At 52.7% G+C, this 23,217-nt stretch overlaps 1 protein-coding gene across 5 annotated transcripts in view; it reads left to right on the top strand.

The window, feature by feature from the left end:
* The window catches only part of TET3 (tet methylcytosine dioxygenase 3), a 104,690-nt gene extending 96,717 nt beyond the window's left edge, over positions 1-7,973 (top strand). For all 5 annotated transcript variants that reach the window (XM_075556929.1, XM_075556930.1, XM_075556928.1 and 2 more), the window contains one exon: positions 536-7,973. In XM_075556929.1, the coding sequence (XP_075413044.1) occupies positions 536-2,319 (1,784 nt within the window). In that variant the 3' untranslated portion in view covers positions 2,320-7,973. The remainder of the gene's footprint in view (positions 1-535) is intronic.
* Positions 7,974-23,217: the final 15,244 nt, after the last annotated feature.

Here is a 23,217-nt window from a genome sequence, read left to right as displayed (position 1 = left end):
CTCTGGGGCTGCCGCCCAACCCGGCCGTGTCCCGTGCAGGTGATAAGGTTTGCAGTTGCACACGCCCCTTGGCCTCCGTGCCCTGTGCATGTGACAGACACGGGTCACCTCTGTCGATCAGCACAAGGTTGGCCGTGGCCCCAGGCATCACCTGGCAGGTCACCCCGGCTCCTTCCTGGAACTGGGTGTGCAGAGGCGCTGCCCAGGGTCTGGGGTCTGTGGAGAGGCGTGAGGGGTGGGACCCTTCACACGAGTAGGGTCTGAGTGGCACTTCTGTGGAGGGCTGGGGGCCATGGAGGCTGCAGGTGCCGCCTGTCACCATGCAACACCGTGCATGTGCACTGCCTCTAGCCATAAAGGCTCCTGATTGTAGTCCACTGGGAAGCACATCGGAGGGAAGGCCTGGGAGCTGGCAGGTCCAGGCCCTGGCAGGGGTGCCTGTGCCCTGTGCTGCCTGACTCAGAAGAGGGTCCCCAGGCTCCTTTCCAGGCTGTGTGCCCCCTGCTCCTTCTCATGCTGCCTGCTCTCTCCCCAGGCCTCTCTCTGAAGGGTGGGCTGTCCCAGCAAGCCCTGAAGCCCGCCCTCAAGGGGGAGCCACAGAGCCACTTCAGTTCCTTCAAGTACAGCAGCAACGCGGTGGTGGAGAGTTACTCGGTGCTGGGCAGCTGCCGGCCCTCTGACCCGTACAGCCTGAACAGCGTCTACTCCTACCACTCCTACTACACGCAGCCCAGCCTGCCCTCGGTCAACGGGTTCCACTCCAAGTACGCGCTCCCGTCGTCCTTCGGCTTCTATGGCTTCCCGGCCAGTAACCCCGTCTTCCCCTCTCGATTCTTAGGCCCTGGCGCCTGGGGGCACAGTGGCAGCAGCGGCAGTTTTGAGAAGAAGCCAGACCTCCATGCTCTGCACAACAGCCTGAGCCCGGCCTACGGTGGTGCCGATTTTGCCGAGCTGCCTGGCCAGGCTGTTGCCACCGACACCCACCACCCCACCCCTCACCACCAGCAGCCTGCTTACCCAGGCCCCAAGGAGTATCTGCTTCCCAAGGTCCCCCAACTCCACCCGGCAGCCAGCGACCCCTCGCCTTTTGCCCAGAGCGCCAACTGTTATACCAGACCCATCAAGCAGGAGCCGGTGGACTCGCTCGCCCAGGCCGAGTCCTCCGTGCCCAGAGACCCCAGCACGATGAGCAAGACCCCTTTGCCCGAGGCATCTCAGAACGGGGGGCCAAATCACCTGTGGGGACAGTACGCAGGGGGCCCGGGCATGTCTCTCAAGAGGACTAGCAGTCTGGGGAGTGGCTGGGGTGTGCTTCCTCCTGGAGATAGCCCGGCCATCGTCCCCGACAAGCTTGGCTCTTTCGGGACCCGCTGCCTGACCCCCTCGACCTTCCCAGAGGGCCAGTGGGGGCTGTTTCCTGGTGATGGGCAGCAGCCTGCCCCCCAGTCCGGAGGACGGCTGCGAAGCCAACCATGGAGCCCTTGCAAGTTTGGGGACAGTGCCTCGGCCCTAAGTGGGCCCGGCGTGACAGAGAAGCCATGGGGCATGGGCACAGGGGAATTCCACTCTCCCCTGAAAGGCGGCCCTGGGTTCCCGGAGAAGCTGTGGAGTCCCGTGAAGGGGGAGGAGACACGGATCCCAACCCCGGGCACCGGGCAGCTGGACAAAACCTGGCCGCCCTTCGGCGTGTCCCTGGGCCCCAGCGAGAAGCTCTTTGGGGCCTTGAAGCCGGAGGAGAAGCTGTGGGACCCCTTCAGCCTGGAGGAAGGCCTGCCAGAGGAGCCCCCCAGCAAAGGGACTGTGAAGGACGAGAAGGGCAGTACAGAGGAGGAGGAGGAGGAGCTGTGGTCGGACAGCGAGCACAACTTCCTGGACGAGAACATCGGGGGCGTGGCCGTGGCCCCTGCCCATGGCTCCATCCTCATCGAGTGCGCCCGCCGGGAACTGCATGCCACCACGCCCCTCAAGAAGCCCAACCGCTGCCACCCCACCCGCATCTCGCTGGTCTTCTACCAGCACAAGAACCTCAACCAGCCCAACCACGGGCTGGCGCTCTGGGAGGCCAAGGTGAAGCAGCTGGCCGAGCGTGCCCGGGCCCGGCAGGAGGAGGCTGCCCGGCTGGGCCTGGGCCAGCAGGAGGCCAAGCTCTACGGGAAGAAGCGCAAGTGGGGGGGCGCCCTGATCGCCGAGCCCCAGCAGAAGGAGAAGAAAGGGGCCGTCCCCACCCGGCAGGCCCTGGCTGTGCCCACAGACTCCCCGGTCACCGCGTCCTCCTACGCCTACACCAAGGTCACTGGGCCCTACAGCCGCTGGATCTAGGTGCCGGGGGAGCGGGCGTACCTCAGTGTCGGGCCCGGCCCGGCTGCCTCTGGTGCTTTCTTCCCCTCACCTGGGGGGCGGGTTGGGGGTGCAGAAGTTTTTCTATCGACATCTACATATATATATATATATACATATATATACTCCTATATATGTATGTGTGGTCCAAACCTCAGAGCTGACCCGCCTCCCCCCTCCCAGCACTTTGAAGAAGAAACTCTGGCTGTCGTCGGGTGTTGCTTTTTTCTTTTGGCTTCCCCACCCCCACCCCCTTCTCCATGATCTTAATATTTATATCTCCACCACGGGGGTGGTTTATTTTTTTTTTGTTGTTTTTGGTGGGTTTTTTTTCACCACCACCCCTTTATTTGGGGGGGGACGAGGCGGGAGGGGTGCTTTTCATTTTTCTCTTTTTTAAGATCCTATCCTTGTATATCACCTTAATGGAAAGAGAGTTTATAGTGTCCTTTCACAAAGGACTAGTTTTAAAGGTCCATTCAAAATGTGTATTTATTGGGGTTTGTTTGTTTTGTTACGACAATAGTAATGGTGAATGGGCAGCAGGAAAGATTGGCAGTGCCTGTGGCTGGGCCAGCACCCGCCCGCGTGGGAGCCCCCAAGGGTCCACCCCTCAGGACAGCCTCTGCCCTATCCTGGAGGCTCGGAGTTGGGGGAGAGCGGGGTGCACCCCCAGCAGGCACTGAAATGCTGGCATAGATGTCCCTAGATCACCAGGTTGGAAGCAGATGGCCGCAAGCTTGCTAGTCTCCACACTGAAACCTCTGTCTGTCACCCATCAAGTCGCGGATGTCATGATCCCCTGGCAGCACCTTGCAATGGAGCTGGAGTCCAGACGGCTCTCTGGAGCCCGTTCTGCCAATTTACCCTGGGCTGAAGGAATTGGTCTTAGTGGCAGGGGTTTTTTTTAATGCCCCTGCACGCCCCACCCCCCCACCTTCCAAAAGTCTATGCTGATACCGGAAAAGGGCTACTGTATCTTTAAAAGCAAGAAGTCTGAACCCAAGCTGTGAAAAGCCAGCGATGCCCCGGTGCCCACGCTGTGCAGAGCCTGGTGCTGTAATCCCGTGCTGGGCCTTTCTCGACTCCAGCAGGTGGTACCCTGCCGGGTAGGGCTCAGCACGCCAGTGTGACAGCAGTTACCGCATCCTACCCTGTCCCTGGAATCCCACTTTGGACCATGGTGCATGCCCCATGCCTGAGCCCGGCCCCCACCCCCATGCTCTCACTAGGTGGGAGGCGGGGCAGGGTGGAGGGTTACCCTCCAGTCTTTACGGTGCAAGAGTCAGACCTTTTTCAGCAGGTTGCTTTGATTTTACTCCGTGATTGGTGCCATGTCTGTTCTGATCATCTCGTCCCCCTCCTCCCAAGATTCTGGTGCATTTATTGAGTTCCTTGACAGGAGGACGTAGGGCATTCATTTTTGTGACGTGTCGAGAGAAGTTGGGCCTGATGGGTGGAAACCTCCTCACCAGCCCGTCGGCCTGCCTGGGGACGATGCGTGTCCTGTGCGGGGAGCAGAATCCTGCCAAGCTCCCCGCCCGCCCCGCAGACCTGCATGGTGAACACTGGGAGATCTCATTTGCCACCCCCTTCCCATGTGTACATCAGGACCCCTCCCCCCGGGGGGAGAGTTGGCCACGAAGAAATGAAAACCCAGCCCCCAGATCAGCCTCATGTTTCTTGATCAGTTTGGTTCCCGACGTGGGTCTTTGGTGAGCCGAGTCTAACAATCGGATGAGGATGCTGAAGGCACATTCCTGCGCTCCCAGGTGCCTTGTGTAAGCCGAGAGCCGACCCCACAGGCGGGCCTTCTCTGTGACCCGTCCTGAGGTGCTGGTGGGGAATCGCTGTCCAATGCCCGGAGCATTTATGTGGTCTGGTTTTAACTGTAAATAGTGAAAAGATTTTTTAAAGCACTTTTGCCTAGATTTAAACAGCAACTTGAAAAAAACAGGAAAAGAAAAAAAAACAGTATGTTTTAACATGTAATTGTGGGAGACTTGTACATAGTAGCTGAATATTTAAACGTGCTTTGTCTATCCTTCACTTTTACCATATTCTGTAAAGTCTCATTTATTTTACAGGACAAAAAATGAAAGAAATATTATTGCTTTTGAAATAAATACCCAAGAGCTTATCAGGATTTAGAATTATTCAGAACTACTCAGATTTCTAGGAAAACCTCTGACCTTCCGATCGACGAGCTTAAAGCAGGCAGTGTCTTTAATGAGCATGCTGAGTTTTCTAGTTTCAAGGGGAACGTTGGGCCCTTTAAATGCTATTTTGCTGATCACATCAGTGCTTTTATGCAGGTCTCACATTGACTCGTGCTTAGGTAGATGCGGGGGTGCCTTGGAAACTTCATTTTAAATGATCTTAAGCAAGAAATACAATATTTTACAAAACCATTTTTTGAGAATGTGTGGCCTGTGAACGCCCCAGGTTGGCTGTTGGTTTGGAAGGGGCCCGAATGGGGCCCGGTTGGCTCTGGTACTGTGGCACGTGTGAATCTTCCCGATGTGTGTTAAAATATACTTTCCCCCCTCTTTCTCGCCCTCCGGTAGCAAAGCCATTCCATGAAAGGAGAAACCAACACAGGCTGACCGTGTGTGATTTTATGCCCCTAACCCCCTGCCCAGCACAGCCTTTTCGGCTCTTAGATCTATCTCTAAGTGAGGAAGCAGGAGGCTGAGGACGGTCCGGAGGCTGTCCCACGGGACGCCCCCTCCCCCTCCAGACGGTGTGACGAGAGAGGTGGTGTGGCCCTGCTTGTGCCCATACTGACGTCTACACACTACACGTTTAACCTACCTCAAACCTCAGTCATTAACGAGCATGCTTTAGACGTACCTTGAAAAAGTAACTATGCACACAGCTCCCTGTCCCTCCTGCCCTGCCCCACGGCCCACCCACCCCCACCCCCCTTGCTGCTGAAGGTTTCCTCAAAGAGAAAAATCAAATCTTTTTAAATTTTTTACTGGCATGCTTCCCCCTCTCCCCCCAAGTCCCGAGAGACGATTAACCCAACATCTTGATCACGAGACGAAAAATAAAGCCATTGCAACTGGAGAACCTGACGGCACGACCACGTCTTCGCTGTGAGGCCGTGGGAGCCAGGACAGGGATGGCGCCAGCTTGCGGCGCAGGGGATCTCCGCTTCCCTGCTTTTGAGTTTTTTTTCCCTTTTCTCTCATGCCGGGGAAGTCTCACCAGGTTCTGTGTTAGGAGATTTCGTAGACACAAACCGCTTCTCAGCAAGTTCTCACAGAGTAAACTGGTGCTAGCTCAAGGACCCATGACCTGACCATCTACACCGGGACAACTAGGCAGTCCACGGCTTGGGTGTGGGCCGTCTGGTCATGGTCATGGCTGTTGGTGAGTTCTCCTCGCCCTGGCCTCATGGGTGCTGGGTCATGTCCTCTCCCCATGACCACAAGAGGTGCCTGTGGGAAGAGATGGGTGCCCTTGTCCCCTTTGATCCTTCCACCAGCCTTAGCCAGGGATTTTGATGGCAGCCGTGGGGCAGGGCAGGGCAGGGCAGGTGCTCGGGCGGAATTGCGCTGCGTGGAGCAGCTGCAGGTGTGACTGGGTAGTTGCAGACGAGTCAGTGGTAGCCTCACGTGGTGGATAGGAATCCAGCCAGATGTTGTCCTGGGATCTCTCCAGCCAGGGCAGTGCTGGTGGACCCCTGATGTGCCTCAACCAGAAGGTCTTTCCTTGGTGACGGAAGTGTGCTTGGTAGACTAGGCAGCGTTCGTATGAACTGGAAGTGTCCCCATAAGATGGTGCCATGGTACCTTCCCTTGGCTGCCCTGATCCCGTCTCACCAAGGTGCTACCCACGTCCTGAAACCGGAACCAACCAAAACAAGGTGGACTTCGGTCATGTGGCTCTGTGGTGGTGTCCGTTTGGGTAGGGTCATTTTGGGGTTTTGTTTTTAACCCCCCTTCTTCGGTGCTGTCTTCTCAGACCTCTGTTTACCGTGCTCTGTCTGCTGAACGGTTTCTCATTTTGGTGCCCCGCCTTGTGCTTGGTGGTCAAACAAAGTCGGGGTGGTGGGGGGGCCAGTGAGCAGCTAGCTCTCTGGCTGCCGAGGGGAGGTGTAGGCCCATCGGGCATGGCGGGCCCTTTGGTTTCAAACCTGGGGTCTCAGGCCTAACGAGGAGGAAAGGTTGAGGGGCTGCTGGCTTTTCCATTTGGGATTTTAAGGACGGAATTGAGGCTCCTGCCCCGCTGTCACAACAGGCATCCACATGCCCAGGAGTGCCCTGGAGACCACTCGGGTCTGCCTCCGGCCCCCTGCTGTGCAAGGCCGCCCCTTCTGGAGGATAGGTGCTTGCTCTGCTCGCTGAAGCCGCAGGGCTGCTGCTTAGCTGGTGCTATTGTCCAACCCCCCCCCCCCCAGGTGTTTAAAAACTCAAAAGGAAGCTCCGTTTTATGTCATCTGCCGTCACGATCTTTTTTAATACCTCACAGCCACTGTGACAACTGGGGGAGGTTCCCGTGAGGGCCTGAGAAGCCTGCAGATTTGCCCCCCCCTCTTGAAGACCCCCCGGGGGCGGGGGCCCTCGTCTTGTTGGTGGCTTCTCCAGCGGCTGAAAAGGCCAGCCACCCAGAGGAGCGCGCGGTTGGCTTGAGTTGCTTTTGAATGAAATGTGAATTTCCGGCCCAGTTGCTGTCATCTGAGAGGGTGCCCTCTGAGCTGCGTGTGACCGGCTGGCCTCAGCAGAGCCGACAGGGACCGAGGGGAACACTTCCCAAGGTGTGTGCTCATGCTAAAGTCCTCCCGCGGCGTGTGCTGGGTGAGGTGTGCCGGTGGGGTGGCTCCCAGCCCCGCATCAGGGATGCTGTCTGCGGCTTGTGTTGGCTCTGGCTTCCTGCCCTCGGCTACCCACCATTCAGGGATAACCATCGCTCTTCACATGGGGAACCGAGGAGTACGAATTGGCTCCTTCCAAACTCTAAATCTTCTTGGTTTCCAATACCTTTTCTTGGTTGTTTGTTGTTTTGTTTTGTTTTCCCAAGGGGGACCAAGGGGGAGAACAACAGGATTGTCGTTTGTTTTTTCCACGTCTTCTATTGGAGAAAGGGCAGGTCGCATTGTGGCATATTAATAATGCATTAGAGGAAATCTAGACTCCCTGTAGCTTTTTGGTGTGTTTAATTTCTTCTTACCTTTTTTTGGATTCCTGTTTGGTTACTTGGCTTCCGATGGAGGTGAACTTAACAACCATACTTGAATATTCCGTCTTGACTTTGTAACTGCGGCTACTTGAAATGAAGTTTTATCTGGGGTTGATGGATGAATGGTAGGTTTTTGCAATGTCTCAAGGCAATAGGATGTGTATTATTAAACTGTAGATATTCTTAGTACAGTAAATTTATGCTGATAATTTTATTTTGTATAATTTACCTTTTTTGTTCATGTTTTTTTCTCTCTCCCACTTTATTGGTTTGCCTCCTGAGAGACCCCTCCTTCCCTCCCTTCCTCTCCCAGTGTCTCGGTAAATTTAATTTAGGGTGCCTAGAAATTGCAAGTATGTATCTTTTTTCTTTTTTTTTAATTTGTATTATAATTTACACAAACGACTGGGTTTGTGAACTGTATTACTCCTGGTATCTTTAAAATATTGTGGGTGTTTTAATAAATTTTATATTTATTTTTTGCACTCAAATTCGGTGTGAGTCCTTTTCTTCCCCCGCCCCTCCTTTAAACCACCAGACTGGGATGTAAAGGGTGTCCCGCAGCCATCCCCTTCCACCTGCAGGTGATGGGTGCACACATGAAGCCCTGATAGGAGCCCAAGGTCTGCTAACCAGGGCGGCCCCCACCCCCCAAGAGTGTCGTTCAAAGACGGCTAGCGGTTAAAACTGGACACACCGGAGTGTAATGACATCTCAGGCTGTGGAGACAGTTGAGCATGTGATTATCAACTGAAGTCAGTGGGGTGGAAGTCACCTAGAGGCACCTGGGAAGGCAGGCCTGGCTGTCAGCTTGTGGGGGTGGTGTGGGCACCGCCTTGAAAGCCCTGGGGTGCAGTTCTCTGTACTCTGGGTCCCGTTAGTCAACTGGACAGCAACCACAGTCTCTGGTGTCTTTCCCTAGTGTACTGTGGCCCCCCTCTTTTCACTCCCTATTTGGAAACACTTTCTTCCCCCAGTAAAAATCACTCACTTCTGATGGGATGTTAGTACAAGGATTGTGGAATCTTTTATGACTGGAATTCCAGGTCCAGCAGGGAGGGGCAAAAGGGGGGCCCTTGACTGCTGTCGCTGGGGCGAGGCAGGAACTTCTATGAGGGTTCCCCAGGTGGAGTTGCCTTCTTTTAATTCAGACTTCAGCTCTGGGGTGACTGATGCCAATAGACGGCTATAAATGGGGAAGTGGAAGGGGGAGACTGTCTCTTCCATCCTTCCTCTGGCTTGACATGTCCAGGCTGGAGTCCGTGTCTGAGAGACAGACGGCCAACCCAGCAGTGGACAGAGACCTGAACCCCCGTTCCAGTTGCTGCCAGCCACCCTGCACCGAAGCTCATCTCAGAGTAGCCAAGGGGCTCCTAACTAAGGAGCCTGACCTGCAGCTGCTGGTCTCTGCTTTATGTCACTTACAAAGGAACCTTCTGGAAACTCCCCCGGGCGATGCAATGTGTTCTTTTGAGGATCCTCGTGCTACACTGTTTCATCATTTTTGCTTCCCCTCCTCCCCCCACCCACCACTTTGTATCGAAAGAGGCCTGGCCTAGTCCTGTCCCTTGCCCCCACCACTGTCAAGTTGCCCCATCTCAGGCCTGAGTGGGGACAGAAGAGTGCGTCTTTAGGAAAGGGATTTCACTCCTCTCATGCCTTCTTGTGACAAAAGTCACACTTTAAATAGAGGAAAGGTGTAAGAGGTCCTTCTCTGAAATGAATTCACGAGAAAGCCATCAACTGGCTGCAGACGTTCTCGGTGTGAAACAGACGTGTGTGTGCGTGTGTGTGTGTCTGTGTGTGTACACACAGGAATGCTCGGCCATCTTTTGTTTGGCATGACATTTCTTTAAAATCCGGTAAGACCAAACAACCTGGTGGTTAACAGTTCCCTGGCATAGCATTAAGGAGCCGGTGACAGTGTGGGTGGGCCATTGTGCCCACCAAGATCCCCAGCCTCAGAAACCATGTATACAGGGTCACTTCAAGTCAGAACTGATCCAATGGCAATAGCTTTGCTTTGGGACTAGACGATTTCCTTGGAAACTAGGTGGTGAAAACGGAATGTGTTTGGCTGCGAACAGGAAGCGGGGTGGATCACAGCCGCTCAGATACGTCCTGAAAGAAAGGCCTGGTGACAGCTTCAGAGAACCCGCCCTGGTACCCTGTGGACAGTCACGGGCATGCCGGGCTCACCGCGAGGCCGGGTCAGACCGTGGACCACTGGGCTTTGAGTATTTCATGTGATTGGTTTAGAAGCTGCTTCGCATTCCTTGTGAAGGTGCACCTGGTGGTGCTGTGGTCGGCATTGGACGGCGGTTCAGATCCACAACAAGCTCTGGGAAAGAAAGACAGGACTGTCCGCTCTGGTCAAGATTTAGCCTCAGAGACCCTACATGGCCTTGCTAGGTATCAGAACGGATCTGATGGCCGTGGGTTTACGTTGTGTGAATGCTGCAGAAACTAAAAGAAAAATCCCAATGTGTTGAAATTATGCATGGAACTAATTTAAATCTGTCCCTGTTTTTAAACCCCACTCACCGAGATTCTTTCTACTCAAACTTCTCCATGGCCCCTAACAGCCACCTTGTCAATTCCTTCACCCTTACTCCCTAACATCGCTCCAGGGCCTGAGTTCCCGCCCCCGTTACCCCAATGCCTGGAGTCTGTTCACAGCCCAAGTACCCTTTGTATCCTGCCCTCTAGAATTGTAACCCCCCACCCTGTTCTGACAGTCCAAGCCAAGCTGAGATGCACCAGGGGTCCACGACCTGGGCCCGTCGTCTGCAGATTGAAAGTGCCCTGTGAGGCTTAGTGGTCCTGAGGACCGTAGGGCTCGGTGGACAGAGCGCAGCTCCCTAAGTGGTAAAACCAGCTAGTGGTACCTACCACTTGAAGTTGACCTCACGATTAAAAAAGAAAACGACTCTGGCAGGCGTTGGGACCCTGTCCTCCTTGGCATGTTCAAGGTCACGAGGTCAGATCCATGTGAACCATGTGGGGAGCCAGAAGCTCCCCAACCCCAGCTTTTATACTTCTTTTTTTAAACACTACACACAGCACTTACTAAGTTCAGACATTTAAGTGGGCTGCTTTTCCAAGTCTCCCTACTCTTTTGAATCTGAATTATGTCCGTGTGCTGGTTTAAACTTTGCCACTACACTGACCCTTATCACAAGGTCAGCGATTTCGGCCTCCCGTCTCCCATGGGTGCTGCACAGACCAGGCACTCAACACCCTGATGAGGTGGCTCCGCTGCAAAGGCATGTGGGCATTGGACACCTGTAGCCCAGGACCCAGCCCAGCCCCGCCCCAGGTACGGCCACCTCTCTTGGCAGGCCCGTACCTCTTGCTGAAAAACTCAGTCAGCCACTGATGCTGGATTTCCACCTTATGTAGTTTGTCCCTACACATGCACACGCACACACACTTTTACTGGTAACTTGGACTATGTCCTGCTTCCCTTCCGGGTGCTGGGGTCTGGGACCTGATCCTGATGCTGGATTTCCACCTTATGTAGTTTGTACACACACACACACATACACACACACACACTTTTACTGGTAACTTGGACTATGTGCTGCTTCCCCTCTGGGTGCTGGGGTCTGGGACCTGATCCTGCCCCACCTTGCCATCCCCCACCTCCCCTCCCTGCCACTACCAGGTCCTTGCAGGCCAAGAGTTGTTCTGCCTTCAGCTTACACGCGTGCGCGTGCACACACACACACACCCTCCGGTGACCGACCTTGTTTGTCCATAGTGACCTTCTAGGTCAGGGGTCCTTGTCCTTGACCTCTCCTAGGCCAGCACCCTGCTAGCATCCCAAGACCCCAAAGCCCCTCTCCTGGAACCCTTGGGGTTCCATTGTCTGGTAGATACAGGTGCCCCCGAAGGAGGCCCTTCTGTCCTCTCTGCACCCGTGCATATGTGCATGCATGCATGGGTTTTCTCCCAGAGATCATCAGTCAGCAGATCTCAGCTACAACCCCAACCACTGACCTCCCCCCATGAGGCCAGGCTGTCCCCCACCCACCCACCCACCAACCAGGTCTACATGGCTGTTGAGCAAAGTAGACTCCACATGACTCAAAACTGACCTCTGGAAGCTTCCAGACTTCCCTCCGGCCATCACTGACCCTATCCTTCTGATCATTTCCTAACACCAGGATTCTACCCTCTGGCCATGAATACGGGCAGCCCACACTGTGCTGGGGCACCATTCAGAGAGACGACCTTGTGACATAGATTCTCCCCAGAGGAGAACCACAGCACGGCCTTCCAAAGTGAGGGGCTCAGGCCCAAGGCCTCGTATCTCTTGGTCGACAAGAGGGACCTTTCAGCAAGACCATTCAGCTACCGCATGAAAGAGCCCAGATGCAAACCCATCTGCCCTTGAAGTGCCCCCCGTTTCCGCACACTTAACACCCATGTACCCGAAGGATGGACGTTCACGGATGGGGTTCTCATGAAGGGGCTGGTCAGTGGGCTTCTCAGGGACGTCCTGCAGGAAGTGAGCCCCACCAGATAAAGCAGGGACCTGGCCAAGGCAGTTTCACCCTGGTCCAACCATCAGAAAGCAATGGACTCAAGAACTGGAAAGGCGAGGCTCACTGAGCCATTTGTCCCTCTGCCCTTCAATTAACCCCACACGTGTTTATCAGCCAAGTTGGCACAATAAACTAACTCAATTTACCCCTTGCCAACCTGTCACCTGTACATAATTCTTTAGCTTCATGATTGCAATTAAGTTACACCTACACCTTAATCCTATACTCCTGTGAATATGTTCCCCCACCTATGAAAGTTGGTAAGCCAACCACTTCATGCCTTTATCCACCCACCCGACCCCTAATTTTGAGTATCCAACTTATATACTGCCCACTTACATCAACCCTATTCTCTGAGGAGACAATCATATTTTTCAGCATGAAGAGTCTTCATTCCAGTTGGAACCTTGCATCCAGAAGCAAAGCCAAATCCGGACAGGCCATCCATGAAGTCAGCAACAATATGCACCAGTTCACAGGCTCAAAAGTCTCCATTTGGTCAGGTTCTGGTCAACTCAATGTGGGTTGCCTCACTCAGCCTCGACAGGGTGCCCATTGGTCGCCTTGCCTTTAGACCATGGGCTCTCACCAATACTCAACAAGCCTAGTTCCCTCGTGCTAGGTCATGAACTTTAGACCAGTCAACCTGCTCTCATTTTCTCCTTTTTTCCCTGTAAACCAAGTCCACAGGTGTCAGTGGCCAAACTCAACCTGTCTCTTTATTGCTGCATTTCTCCCACTTCCAGCAACAAGTAGATCCAGGTGGTTCCTAGCAAGCATGCTCTCAGGCTCCCTTTAACAATCTTACACAGACCACTGTCTCATTTCACCCACTCTTCTGTTGTCCATCCCCCTGGTAGGGGGTTATATGTCGATCATTGTGATTGGTTCCCACTTACTCCACCCCACCCTTCCCTTACCCTCCTGGTATCACTACTTTCTTTGGCTCTAGAGAGTTTATCTGTCCTGATTCCCTGTCTGGAGAGCTCTTATCCGTACCCATGCACATGCTCTGCTCTAGTCAGATTTGTAAGGCAGAATTGGGGTCATGATAGTGGGCGGGTGGTGGAGAGCATTAAAGAACTAGAGGAAAGTTGTGTGTTTCCTCGGTGCTATACTGCACCCTGATTGGCTCATCTCTTCCTTGTTCTGTAAAGGGATGTCCAATTGACTACTGATGGGCTTTGGGTCTCCCCTCTGCCCTCCCCCTCATTCACATCAATATGATTTTTTTGTTTTGTTTTGGGTCTTTGATGCCTGATACCTGATCCCACTGACACCTCATGATCTCACAGGCTGGTGTGCTTTTTCCATGTGGGCTTTGTTGCTTCTCAGCTTTATGACCACTTGTTAATCTTCAACCCTTTACGACCCCAGACGCTATATCTTTTGATAGCCAGATTCTGACCCCTATTTTATACTAGCAAAATACATTGATCATTTTTATAATGATGAAACAAGGAAAGTAATGGTTTCTTTTTGGTGTGTCTAAGAGTTAAGGGAAGTAAAAGAATAAGGAGATTATTTATCACTTTATGTACTTTGAAGACAATAGAAAGTTAACACCAACTGTTGCCATAAAACTTATTGTAGCACCCCATTACACATATAAAAAACACATATATGATACATATATATAAAACACATATGATACATATATATAAAACACGTGAGGGATCATAGTTTTTAAAGCTACAAAAACAGCTGTGATATAGTAGTCAGAGTTAGATCTGAGTCTTACTCCATCTTTCATATCAAATTATAGACTTTAATTTTCACAAAGCAAAATATGCAGAACGAAAGTGACCAGAGGTGGTGCTCCAGTTTCCCAGAAACCAGCTTCAGAAGAAAGCCCCAGGCAGCTCCTGGGGGCAGGCGGGAGAGCCCCACGTGAGTCACATTTTCTTGTTATGCCTCACAGCACAGGCTAAGACCCAGCCCCAGGCCCCAGCCGGTCACGGTCACCGGGGTCCTCCTCTCCCGAGGCTTCCCAGGGCAGAGGGTCAGCAGCCAGAGGGGGACCAGGAGATGACAGTCCAGAAGCTGCCTTCCTTCAGGCGCTCACTGTCATCCAGCCCGTGCCGAGTTCCGGCATCCCTCCCAGAGGGCTTCTGGGGCTAACTTGATGGGAGTCAAAGCCCCATCTTTCTCGAGGAGCGGCTGGTGGTTTCGAACTGCTCACCTTGCGGATTGCTGTCCAAACCATTACCACCACACCACCTGGGCTCCTGAAACCAGCCTTAGTCCCCTCTACTCCGAACCCCACGTGGGCGTTTCTGGTAGAAGACACACTGAAGCCACCTTGTTCTCCTTTGATTGGGGAACTCACTCTGAGGGTGGAGTCTTCACTGTCTACCCTGGCTTTCCTAATCGGCTCCCCTCAGCAAAGGGCCTCCTGTCAGCTCTGATTCGGGGCAGCCCCTGGGGGGTCAGAGTAGGACAGTGCTCCATGGGGTGAGGTTGTCAGTGACTGCGTTGGGGGTGCTAGATCCCAGGAATGAGGAACCCTGGGTAGATTCAATCCACCCACCTTTGGGTTAATTGCTTAAGTGCTTCACTGTGTGCACCGCCCAGGGGCTAGCAGATAATCTTCCTCAAAGACGATTTCAGGTGATGCTGGCTTCCTACACAACCACTCAATGCCGCCGGCTTGCTACATCTTCCCCTTGTCCCAGCCAAGGGCCCTGGTGGCGCAGGAAGCGGCACACTCATCCGGCTGCCAATTGCTAGGCCGGCACTCTGAGTGCCTTCGCTACTCTGCGGGAGAAAGATGGGGCTTTCTGTACCCAGAAACCCCCAAAGAGCACTTCCCCCTCTGTCCTATAGGGTCACTGTGAGTCAGAGTTGACTTGACCGCAGTGAGTTGGGTTTTGGCATTTAGGACCTTTATCCCACGGTCTTGGCAGATCTGGCCCCGGCTTTCAACTCAGCTCGCACCAAGATAGTGTCTCCTCGGTGTGCCACCCAGGAGTGGCCTCTCAGCTATCCAGGGGCTTCCAGGATGATGGGAGAGTAAAGATTATACCAAGAAGTCAGTCTTTTTGATATCCATTAAGATATTTACATAAAATGATAAAAACACACCAAAGAAAATGTTCCATAGGAACAAAAAGCAACGAAGGTCTACTCTGGGAAGTATGAATACACAGTAAATGGAGCGGCCCAGGGCGAAGAAGACATCTTACTGCCCCAAGAGCTCAAATGAGTCTTCACAAGGACCACACACGTGATTAGACAGCAATCAAAGGCAGTTTCGAAAAGGTCAAAGTTCATCTCACCTACTCGGCGAAGACAAGAGTACGTCCGTGCTCAAAGTCCAGCGGATGCTGCGAAGGTGCGTGGAATAGGCAAAGACGGGAGGTCAGGGAATCGCTGTAGACACAGAGGGAGATGCCAGAGACCCAGGGCAGAGCGCTGAAGCTCCTCTTGAGGATCCCGGGAGCTCCCAGCAAAGAAAACACAACAAATCACTTATGCAGCCTAAGTAGTTGGGGCTCAGTAATCAGCGGTCTACGAGAACGCCGCAGGGACACTTTGGGACACGGTGCAGCTGCCCCTCGGGTTTCTAAGACTGAGAATCTTCCCGGGAGCAGAGGGCCACTCTTGCTCTCAGCGAGCCGCTGGTGGGCTCGAACCATCATCCTTCCAGTGAGCAGCCTCCTGCTTAACCCACAGTGCCACCAAGGTTCCTTGTAAGAGAAGGAGACCCCCCCTGGGATCTAGTTGACAACAGCAAGTCAACGGATTAGATGGGAGCCCTGAGGGCCAGCCGGCTTCTGTTCCTGAAGGACGGACAGCTCGCCCAGCGAGGGCAAGAGGGCCCAAAGCAGGAAGGCTGTCACCGGTGCCATTGATGTGGACACTGTCGAATCAGTGTGAGATCAGCTCAGCAAGATAAGAAACACATAGATCTTTTTTAAAAGGATATGAGAGAGAAGGGCAACAATGTCCTGCATGAGGCCAGAATGAGAGCAGGTACTTGGAAGACTCAGGCCGTCGAGAATCAGGAGTCCTAGAAATAAACTTCACGGAACCCCGGTGATCAAAAATTGGGCTGCAATCCTCAAAGTCCGCCGTTCAAAACCACCAGTCACTCGGCAGGAGAAAGACGGGGCTTTCTACTCCGGTCAAGCAGTTACCGTCTCCTCTGGGAAACTCACAGGAGCAGTTCTATCCTGTCTCCAGAGCCACTCGGAGTCGGCATCGACTCCACGGTGGAGAGCGAGCAGTGAACGAATGTCAGCCAGCAGGAGTTCTGCAGAGGCACTTGGACGCTTGGGCAGCCTCCTCATTCAGAGGTCTGAGCCAAAGCCATGGTGAGGTGCTCTGGGAGGAGGCCAGAAGGGACTGAGGGGAGCGGGGCCAGTAGGAAAGAGAAGCCAGGAGGGAGACCCAGCAACCAGGGGATTTGGAGGGAAAACTGTCAGTGAGAGCAGTCAGGAGAAGGTGCCGCATGGTCAAGGCTCCTTGGTGGTTGGTAGCAGGGAGAAGAGGAGTGGTCAGCGATGCATGCGTCTTAGGAGTTCTGTGATCCGGTCAAGGGTATGAGAGAGGAAACTCAATGTAGGATTGTTCCTTGGGTTTGGCCTGAGCAATGGAAAGACGGGATTTGCCCATAACAGAAGGGAAAGACAGCCATGGGAAGGGAAGAGTGGGGCTGGGAGAAGATGAACCGGAGGTGAGCCCTGTGCAATGTGGGACTGAAAGCTACTCAAACACCCAGGAGGTTCAGAAACGACCAAACTAAAGGAAGACCATGCTATTACCTCTCCCAAACCAAACACGACCAAGCAAGCAGACACTGCTGCTTTCAACCCCTCCTGGTCCTATAAGACCGAACCCCCCCCCCCATGGGTTTCTTACAGGAGTAGTGTATCAGTCTGGGTGCTTTAGAGAAACAAACCCAAAAGGGGGAGCAGGGAGGGAGGGGGAAAAAAGAGGACCTGATGCCAAGGGCTTAAGTGGAGAGCAAATGTTTTGAAAATGATGAGGGCAATGAATGTACAGATGTGCTTTACACAATCATGGATTGTGATAAGAGTTGTATGAGCCCCTAATAAAACGTGGGTTTTTTTAATTTTTTTCTTTTTTGAGTGAGATAGTGAGTGAGAGAGGGAGAGGGAGGGAGTGAGGGAGGGAGAGAGGGAGGGAGAGAGGGAGGGAGTGAGAGTGGGTTAGTGAGAGAGTGAGTGAGTAAGAAAGTGAGAGTTAGTGAGAGTGAGAGTGAGAGTGAGTGAGAGAGGGAGAGAGTGAGTTAGTGAGAGAGTGAGTGAGTCAATAAAACATTTTTTAAAAAAGAAAGAAAACATCCCAACCCAGTGCTACCCAAACCCACAAGTCCAACATTGACCCATTAACCCATATGTCCAACACCAATCCACAAAGTCCTCCTCCATCTCACAAAACAGATGCAATGATGCCGACTGCAGGAGGAAAGCCGAATCAGTGAACGTGTAAGCATCTCAGCGCTGGCAGGGATCTTCACAAGGGTGCTCCAGCACCCAAGGCTGCATCAGGGTAGGTCCATGTGGCTTCTCCTTGGGGATGTCTCGCAGGAAGTGAGCCTTGCCAGCTGAAGCAGGGAACTGCTAAGGCAGCTGCACTCTGGTCCAACCAACACAAAGCAAGAGACCCGAAAACTCAAAAGGCGAGGCTCACTGAGCCATTTATCCCTCCGTCCTTCAATTAAATCCACATGTGTTTATTGGTCAGGTTGGTACAATAAGCTAATTAACTCAAGTAGATAGCATCATCTCTCTCCCACAGAGGCTGGTAGGTTTGAACCACCGACCTTGTGGTTAGCAGCTCAACACGTAGCCCATGATGCTATCAGTGCTCCCTCAAAAAGAGATATTGTCATTGTTAGGTGCCCTCGAGTTGGTTCCGACTCATGGCCAGTCTCTGTCCAACAGAACTGCAACCACCCAGCTCTGCAGCACCCTCTCAGTTCTTAAGTCCCAGCCCATTATAGCAGCCGTTCTCAGCGGTCCTCCACACCCTTTCAGTTCCTCATGGGGTGGGGACCCCCAACCATTAAATTATTTTCATTGCTACTTTATCACTGTCATTTTGCTACTGTTATGAATCAGGTGACCCCTGGGAAAGGGTCGTTTGACCCCCAAAGGGGTCGTGACCCACAGGTTGAGAGCCGCTGACCTAGTGGTTTCAAACAGCTGACCTTGACGTTAGCAGCCCAACACGTAACCACTATGCTACCAGGGCTTCTCTAGGTATTGGAAAAGAAGACATAAAATGATTTCTTGTTGCAGATAACACGCTACTTGTAGGAAACCAAAAGAAGCTATTTGAAAGCTAATTCAAACAATATAGTTTGATAAAGTAGTATTGCACCAAAGTAACATGCAAAAATCAACAGCCTTCGTGTGTGTGTGTGTGTGTGTACACGCAGAGTTGGAAAACACGATGGAAAATGCCACTCACGATGCAACCAAATAATAATCCATTAGGAGTAGCTTAAGAAATGTGCAAACCCACATGAGGACAACTCGGAGACATCTTGAAAGACACAGACGCAGTCTTTTATTTTATAGAAGAGTTTTGAATGGGTAGAAAAGTAAGCCTGATCTTGAATCGAATGACTCAACAGTATAAAACTATCAGCTCTCCTCTCTCCATTATAGAGAGGAGGTGATTCAAGTACCAGTACGAACAAGTGTTCTCCCCTCACTGGGTACGTTCACATAGAAAGCTACTCGGGCAGGAAGGAACAGTGTGGAACCCTGGACAAGAGCAAGGCGTTGCCATCAATCTCAGCACATCAACCCCAAATGCAGGAGACCAGAACCGTGCCCCCTGGAGTTGCCAGTCATGGGGTTTTCTGAAGCAGACCGCCAGGCCTTTCGACTGAGGTGCCCAAACCCTAAACCTGTGTTAGAAGCCAAACATGCTAACCATTTGCACCACCCGGCGACACTGCGCTCACTCATTGCTGTCTACTCCATGCCAACTCACATGACCCGATAGGATGGGGTAGAACTGCCCCGGAGGGCTTCTGAGCCTAGAACTCTTCCGGAGAGTAGAAAGCCCTATGCTTCTGCCGAGGAGTGGCTGGAGACCTCGAGGTCAGCAGCCCCATACACCACTCACTCCTCCACCAGGGCTCCTAGAGGCTCCACCGAATGGTAAAAGACCCTTTAAACTAAATCAGCCAGGCACTGCCCCAGGAGTCGACTAAGCAGAGGAGCAGATACACAGACCAGAAATAAGGAAATCTAGTATCTGGTAAGGTGGTCGCACAATTATTGGAGGAAAGATGGAAATTGTTAGATTATTGGTGTTGGAACAACTGGAGCAGTGGTTCTCAACCTGTGGGTCGAGACCCCTTTGAGGGCCGAACGACCCTTTCACAGGGGTTGCCAGATTCGTAACAGTAGCAAAATGACAGTGATGAAGTAGCAACAGAAATAATTTTGTATTTGGGGGGGTCACCACCACATGAAGCACTGTATTAAAGGGTCGCGGCATTAGGAAGGTTGAAAACACTGCACTAGGTGCTCCGTGGGAGAAAGATGGGTTTTCTACTCCCGTAAAGAGTTACAGTCTCAGAAATTTACAATTCTACCCTGTTCTGTAAGGTCTTCCTGAGCCAGAATTGACTGGAAGGCAGTGAATTTGGTTTGGTTTTCCTCCAGTACTTGAGCTCTCATTGTTTCCCATAGGAGCCTTGGCTAATTACCCTAATCCAATGGGAAATCATAGTGGAGCAATTGGGCATCTTTGCCTTCTTCCCGATGCCCATTAAGGAAGGCACTGACTTTGGAACTTAATATTAGCACACTCAACAAAATATCCACGGATTAGGTTCTCTTTCCACCACCACCCCCGCCATTTATGGTTTGATTTAGCACAAATAAAACTTGGACACGGACTATCTTATTTTAGACAGCTTTATTAGCACTTCGTCCACACATTCAGACAATTCCAATAATCCAGTCGTATGGAGAAGCGTTGCCCAGTGATCACCGTTGCCATCCCTGCCTCTTCTCGGCTGGCTCGAGCCTGGCGCCGGGATGCAGCGGGAGGAAGGTAGCGCGATGCCCGCGCGGTGAGCCGCGCGCCCCGCTCCTCCTCCCTGCCCTGCGGGCCAGCAGCTCAGCGGACGGACTGACGGACGGACGGACGCCGCGGGCGGGCAGCGCGGGCTGCGGGTCCCGGTCGGTCGCCAGCGCTGGGCATCACGATCGCGCCCCGGGGTCGCCTCCGCACCCTGCTGCCCTGCCTCTGGGCTTGCGCCTGCTCCACTGCATTTTGACCGACTGGCACCTGGTGAACTTCTCGGTCCCCTTCTGGACAGTCGGGGGCCTCACCGGGGGTCAGAGGGCGGCGTGCGGTCCGGGAGGTGGCCGCCCCCTCCTCCTCATCGGCAGCGCTGAAGGAGCGAGCTGGCTGCACGCTTCCCTGTCGAACACGAATGGCCTTTCCCGCGCTCACGGAGAAGCTATGGTGAGTTGTGTTAACGGGTTTCCAAATGGAAATCGTCTGTGGGTTTTGTGTTTGATTTGGGTTTTTTCATTTTATTTTATTTTATTGATTTGGGGTTTTCCTGGCCCACTGGATCCTCGTGAGTTCTTTCCTTCAGGGACTCTTGGAGTAGGAAAGTACTATTTCATTTAATTCTCTCTCTTTCTCTCTTTTTTTCCTTTCCCCAAACCATGTTATCAGGAGTTAATGCAGACATCACGCCATGTCATAGTTCAATCACATCAAGCAATATTTTATTGTTTCTTCCCCCCCCCCCCCCGAAATCTGTTTCCCTTTTGAACTCCTTGATATCAGCCCCCTTCCCCACCCTCCCCCACCAGTACCCTCCAGTAACTCTTATTCTAGTTCATTTAATTTTTTTTTTTCACAAGAGAAAAGCTTGTAGTTAGTTCAGGGATCGTTTGCTGGCCCTTAGGAGCGTTTTCCAGTCCAGTCTGTTGGGGCACCACGCCCTGGCCCCAAAGTCCACTTTCAGCATGCCCTGGGGACCTTGCCACTCCATTCCCTTGCTGATCCGCTGCACTCCCCCAGTGCTTTGCCTCGGTGTGGTGGGATCAGGTCAGGTGCAATTCCCACACTGTGTCTCTGGTGTTCATTTAATTCTTAAGTGAGATTAATTTATAGTCTTCAATTTTGTGCTAGCTACATCTGGCGTAGACGTTAATTTTGTACTTGCTTCGCAAAGGGCTTGGCCATTTTAGTTCATGTTCCAGTCACTGGGACACGTTGCGTAGTCATAGTTTGGGGATTATCTGTTATTTAAAGGCTTGGAAGACTTCTGGGTTGTGGTGTATGTGTTTGAGAAATTTTCTATGAATTTTTAGATATTGGTTTAATAATGTTCTCTATTTCTCTATGAATCTGTTTGGGTAAATCCTATTTTCCTAGAAGGGACTGGAGAAGGACATCACACTTGGTAAGGTCAAGGGTCAGTGAGTAGCTAGAGACAGGGAGCAGGGGTCGTTGTTCCCCTCCAGGACTAAAGGCCCCTACAGGCTACAAGAGGTTGGAAGCCCATGCAGACTAACTGGGCAGGCTCTGAATTCAGGCCCCTGAGCCAGAGAGAGAGGCGCTACACCTGGGTGGGCCCAAACTAGGCCAGGTGGGTTTAATTCAGCCAATAGGGCCAACCGGTACCGTCGACCACGCCTCCCAGCCAAAGGCCCCAAAGCTGGAAACCTGGAGACCACAGGCCCTTTTTGTCCTCCCGCTGCTTCTCTACTTTCTGTTGGGCCTTGCTTAGGCCTCCCTGGCCTCAGGCCTCCACGGGGGTGCAACGTGCAGCCCCCTGAGGTTGCCCGGATTCAGTGATTGTAAAACCTGAAACTTCTTCTGTTCTTGATAAAAACCCACTTGCATCACAAACCAGGCTTCTGTGCGAATTCTTTCTTAAGAACCGAGTAATTTCCCACCTGAGAAAACGAACGCGTTCTCCCAGTTTCTCTGAATTCCACTATTGGTTTCTTGATCACGTTAAGTGTTCCACACTATTGCCTAGCTTATTATTGTATGCTCCTTCCTATATGTCTTATCCTTGTCTCCTACTTCCTTCTGGCTAACCGCTTAGTTCTTTTTCTAACTTTCTGAGTCCGGTAAGAGTTCAAACAGCCCGAAGTTGACTATAGTCTGCCAATTATTTTTCTAAGGACAAAGCCTTTTGACTTTTCCTCAAGCTATCTGGAGCTCTTGTGGCGTGGTTGGCAAGCATGGGGCTGCTAACCTCGAGGTGAGCGGTTCAAACTCACCAGCCGCTCTGTGGGAGCGAGCTGAGGCTGTCTGATCTGGGAAGGCCTTACAGCCTGGAGGACTCTGTGTAGAGTCAAAAGGGAGCCCGGATTGAGTCAATTGAGTCGTGGTCGTGCGTTAGCCTGCTAACAGCACACAAGCAGTTGGAAACCCCAGGCCACCCCATGGAAGAAAGACAAGAAAGGCCCTGTGCTCCCACAGAGACACCCACCAGACACTTCTAGAAGGTCACTATGTGTTGGAATCGACTCGATGGCAGTGTGAGTCTGCGTTGAGGTTGATGAGTCCAGATTGGCTTGATGCCAAGTGGGCAATGGGTAGGAGCCCCCTGGAAAACTGTACTGAGAAACCTTCTGAATTCGATCCTGCTGTGTGTGAAAAAGGTTAGTGGTAGCATTAAGCACACCTAGGGCCTGAGCATCTGTTTCCACAGCAACAGGCAGCATTTTGAGCCCAGGAGCAATGGATCCCTGACGTTTCATGTCACGTCTCTCTAGAGAGCCCTATGCTCTGTAACTTTATTATTATTGTTGTTGTTTAAATAAATAGATAACTGTCAAACTTCAGGTGTGCACTTGGGTTCCAGAAGGCACGCCTCTGGGGATGGTACTTCATTTCCTGCGGGGCTTTGACTTGGCTTTTGCTTTGCTAGATGGCCTGGTGTTTGCCAAGTAGGTGGGCGGGTCCAGCCTGGTTTGGGAACCGCCCAGAGAGGAGCAACCGGGGACTGGAGCAGCCCAGTGGAGTCGGGCCTGGGGCTCTGGAGGTGACAGCCCAGAGCGCCCACTGGTGGCCCGGGGTCGTGTGATGCCAGGCGCTCTGGGATCCCTTCCCCGGCTTTCACCAGGGTGCTGCAGCCCGGCGGGCGCCCGGGGCACCCCCACTGCGGCCTGGC

Source organism: Tenrec ecaudatus, chromosome 8 (genome assembly GCF_050624435.1).
Source record: "Tenrec ecaudatus isolate mTenEca1 chromosome 8, mTenEca1.hap1, whole genome shotgun sequence".
NCBI classification, from domain to species: Eukaryota; Metazoa; Chordata; class Mammalia; order Afrosoricida; family Tenrecidae; genus Tenrec; species Tenrec ecaudatus.
This window is presented reverse-complemented; position numbering and strand designations above follow the sequence as displayed.